This window comes from Antrostomus carolinensis, unplaced genomic scaffold (genome assembly GCF_000700745.2).
Source record: "Antrostomus carolinensis isolate BGI_N321 unplaced genomic scaffold, ASM70074v2 scaffold18943, whole genome shotgun sequence".
Taxonomy (NCBI): domain Eukaryota; kingdom Metazoa; phylum Chordata; class Aves; order Caprimulgiformes; family Caprimulgidae; genus Antrostomus; species Antrostomus carolinensis.
The window spans coordinates 15,971-20,602 of NW_010307461.1; the positions used below are offsets into that span (position 1 = coordinate 15,971).

At 44.5% G+C, this 4,632-nt stretch overlaps 1 protein-coding gene across 1 annotated transcript; it reads right to left on the reverse strand.

The window, feature by feature from the left end:
* PARP16 (poly(ADP-ribose) polymerase family member 16) lies at positions 1 to 4,628 on the reverse strand (the record flags this gene model as incomplete). Its single annotated transcript, XM_010165454.2, has 6 exons — positions 1 to 260; positions 980 to 1,121; positions 1,897 to 2,068; positions 3,124 to 3,330; positions 3,673 to 3,810; positions 4,497 to 4,628. Coding segments are annotated over 6 exons (936 nt in total), but the record flags the coding sequence as incomplete, so codon positions are not given.
* Positions 4,629 to 4,632: the final 4 nt, after the last annotated feature.

Here is a 4,632-nt window from a genome sequence, read left to right on the forward strand (position 1 = left end):
AACTGGAAAGCTCCAGGCACCTTTCTTTCCAGAGCTCTGGAACAGATGCAGTGCATTGCAGATTGGCTATTATTAAGGCACGAGGTGAAAATAACAGTTTATCATCTCGGGTAATTCATCTCTCCGAGTCAAACATTCTGTGCCAGTAGTAGCTGAAGGTTGGCGAGTTGCTGGCCCCTATCACCATGAGCAGCAGTAGGTACAGCATCATCATGACAGCAAACCGGTGAGTGTAAAACCAGGAAGATTGACTAGAAGGCCTGAAAAGGGAAAAGCACATTAATTCTCTCAGAGATGCATTAATATCTCAGCAAAGATATCTTAGGTTTTGTTATTTTCAATGGTTAAGCTGATGCAATAAGAACAGAAAGTTGTTCCACAGTCCCTGTAACTAACAAAACCTGATTCCCCATCCCTTCTCCCCACGCACAGCCCTGTCCTCTCTCCCCACGCACAGCCCTGTCCTCTCTCCCCACGCACAGCCCTGTCCTCTCTCCCCACATTACCCTGTCCTCTCTCCCCACGCACAACCCTGTCCTCTCTCCCCACGCACAACCCTGTCCTCTCTCCCCACATTCACACCTTTCTCCGTGGTTTGGAGCTGTGGCTGCCTGGCCTGTACCCACATGTTGAGTAACTGGGTGAACGCTGCCACTTGGGATAGATAAGGGCAGTAAAAGCCACACTCATCAGACTTCCACTCTTTGTTTCCTACCACAAACAGATTATTGGAGCTCTCAAAGATACTGAGTGCTTAGAGGTCTGGTGAAAAAGCAAATCTAGCTGAGCCTGGGAGTGTCAAAAAGTGAGACAGAGGCAATGCGATGGTGTAAGTCGTATTTCCCCAGGCAACAGGCTAAAAACAACTCCTGGCAATGCAGCATATCTGTCTTGCTTGTTTTCTGTTGTTTTACAAAACCAAGATGTGTTTATCTGGCTGTCATAACATGCTCATCGCTCTAGATAGCTGAACTCTTACCTCCTATGTTGTTTCTGTGCATAAACTAGCAAGTATTTAACTCGTAAAAGCTGATTGTTTGTGACAACAAAGTATTTCTGTGGTACATCACCCCCTTCGCTGTTTTTTACTCTTGCTCTTTTTCTGTCTATTTCTTCTGAATCTGCATGGGAAGAGAAAAGAAGAGGTCTTTGGGGGAATAGAAAAGGAAAAAAAGAGATGCATAATAAGTGAATGTGAAAAAGCAAATAACCAACTCCCCCCAACACACACACACACACACAGCCGCACCCAGTGGGAATGAGATAACCAAAGATCTGGTCTTGGTATTCCCCTGAATCCCTTAGCATCCAAGAATAGACTGAAAAGTTTGTTTGAGGCTATACCACTCCTAGTCATCCTTGGTATGGGTGGCATCATGGCCCAGAGCAGGGTGACAAGGAGGTGGGTCACCTACATAGTGCTTGAGGAGCTGCTCGTATTAACAGGGAAAGAAAAACAACATGGAAGGACTGACTAAGCCCTGCAAAGCAGGAAGAACTCAAAGGAAAAGGTCAATCTGAGCAGAGGCTTCCTAGACACCTAACATAGCTCATTCTTCATACATTTGTGATGCTTCTGTCCCACCATCACAGGTGACATGACCAGGCATTATAGAACATGATTTTATCACATTCCTGAAGCTAAAGGAAAAATAAATGATGCCACCAAAAATATTTTCTATCCCTTAAATAGAGTATTTTAAGAGAAGCTTCACAGACAACGAGGCTGTTGAGGAGTCAACTGGAAAAGGAGTCTGCAGGCAGTTTCTGCTGACAGGTATCCACACTGCATGTACTGCACGGTTTATATAGTACAGGATATATGCATAAAGCTAAATCATGAGAAGCCCTAAGTAAGAGATGAACTACACGTCGTTATTATTGCAAGAGACTCACCTTTCTTCTTCACCTGACACTTTACATCCGGGTGGTCAATGATCTCACAAACAGCTACGCAGCTGAGGATCGAGCCCAAGGCACTTCGCTGCCAGCCGAGACCGTGAGGGCTATAAAGGAGAGCCAGGCTCAGGTCACTGGTAAGATAGGTACCTTCACCAAACAGGGACGTCTGAAACGGAGCAGAAATAGATCCTAAAATCCTGCAGGATTAGTTGTTTATAACTATCAACAACATACAAGTGCTCTTTGCTTTCAGGCTGGCAGTTCTCTTTCTGAAGGTAAATTAAGAAAGGCTTTTCTGACCTGTGTTGGACCTGGTCCGTGCACTGTTTTTGTCCTGGCACAAATTCCTCAGGGTGGGGCAGCTGCTCTCTCCCATCCCTCAAATTAGCTGCTTGGCACAGCCCTCGGTGTGGACAGATTCATGCTTTCCCGGATTTGGATTTAGTTTGCCAGCATAAGTATTTTATATCAACATGACTGCACTGCTGTTAAAGGCATTTCACTGATTTATGAAGACTGCCATCGTTCAAATAATCCAACCTCCAAAAAACAAGGCAAGGCTTTACTCACATCTAAATCCATGCTTTACTAGAAAAGAGGGAAGTACCTTTGTGAATGTCTTTCAAATAGAACTGTTTTAATAACTTTGAATCAGAGGATTTGCCACACTGGATAAAATTATTAATCCAATAAGTCCACTGTACCTGATAAGCTATTACTCATAAAGAACACGGGAGAAAAACATAGTCCAGGTTGACAGGAAGGTTAAGCAGCTGCTGTGTCAAAACTGCTTTACAAATGATGCAAAAAGCACCTAAAACTTAGTTGATCTACACTTGAGGCCAGGCAGAAAGAGAGTCTCTACACTGCCTGGGTCACTATCTTCCTCCTCTGTGCACAAACATTTTCCAGCTGCAGGCTGTCAGACAGGCCAGTATTTTCAAAGGCATTACACTTCCTCACAAAGAAGCAAAGGATAGTCATAATTCCTCACAATGGAGAAAAGAGTTTTGCACTGCTTCCAGTTTTTACCTTCAGGCTGCACTAGAAAATCCAACACAGCCATCCACAAAAGCCTAACACAGAAGTGAAAACAGCAGTGTAAAATGATGGGCACATTTCAGACCCCTAAAGGAATTTGGGCCTATTTTTAAAAAGTGTCAGTAGCTACAAGTGAGCAACAGAAGATGGTGTCGATACCAGGAACGCCAGGAGCCTCACCCTGTTCAAATGGCAGTGCAGGCCGTTGTGCAGTATGGAATGGAAGTTCTCCAGGCGGCTCCCATGGAAGGCATAGATGAGGTCCTGCTCTCCCCTGGTCTCAGCAAACTTGGTATTCATTTGATCGCAATACATGATCTCAAAGAGGTAGTCGGGAGCAGGAACTGCAGCCCCAGACATCCCTGTAAGTTCTTGGATCTTCTCGTACTTAAAAACAGGAAGGAATATAAGTGTTGGTTTAGGAGGTTAGATTACTCATGTCATTTCTCCATGATGCCAAACTTGGATTATCTTGGTCTAGAACTCTACATTAATGGGAGCAACTAACTACTATCACTGCCCATCATCAACTACTGAGTGATAACCAGTGTTCCTGAGAAGTTTATTTAACAAACAACCCCTCTCCATATACAGGAACAAAAAGCATTTACATTGAACTCGCAGGCTCTCACAATAACCAACTAACTTCTGGCAGCAGGAAATACTTTCTGGAGTGCAACTTTGCCTTAAAAGACATTCTAATCAAGACTTTCAGAATTCAAAACTCACCTCCTCTTTCTTAGTACTTTGTATCATGAAGACTTTGGATGATAAAATCCAACTAAACAAATCCCAGGTCCTTTTCTCTGTGTTTGGAACAGACTCTAGAAGTTCTTTCAGGCTTGGTAGAGCCCTGGTATCTGCAAGCTAACAAGACAGGCATTTAGTACAAGCTCCTTTTCATTATGATTAAACAGAGACCTCTAGTGAAAACAAAACAATATTTCACTCTAATAGGTTGTAAATTGAGAAGCAGTTTCTGTTCTGAGATATAAACATTTTTATGCAGTTTGTGGGGAAAAATTTGTCACTTGTCCTAAAAACAAATACCAGACAAGTTATAAAATATTTATATTTACAAACAATATCTGTAAGGCACATACACACACACACACACAAGGGTAATCAAACAAGCTCCTGAAAGCAAATAAACAGTCACAACACAGTATTGGATAAACACTGGGGGTGACCAGGCCGTGTAAAATACAAACCCTTCAAAATTAATTTGAATTTCATGTAGGACAAGCTCTTAAAAACACTTTGTATCTCAAGATGGGATATGGAAGTTTCCATGTGTGGGCTGATTGGTCAGAATTCCAAATGTACTTTAAAACCTGGATTTTTTTTTGACTGGATAAACGATTCATTCTGGGTTATTACTGACCCTGAGGCACTGCTGCCCTCACCTTAGAGGCCAACCTCGCCTTCTCCAGGGCTCCGCCCGGGCTCCCCCATCCACCCAGCCCTTTACAAGGCTGTATTCTCACTCCAGAGCCGAACACGCTGTGCCCGGTTCGGACGGACACCCCCGGGCCGGGGGCACTGCCACTTACCAGACCCTCGAAGTCCTTCGTGTCGCTGCCCGCGTAACGGCCCGGGAAGGGCCTCAGCGCCGAGTCCCGCTTGTAGCTCTGCAGGGCGGCGGCGAAGAGGCTGCAGCGCAGATCGGCGGCCAGCGGGTCCCTCCCC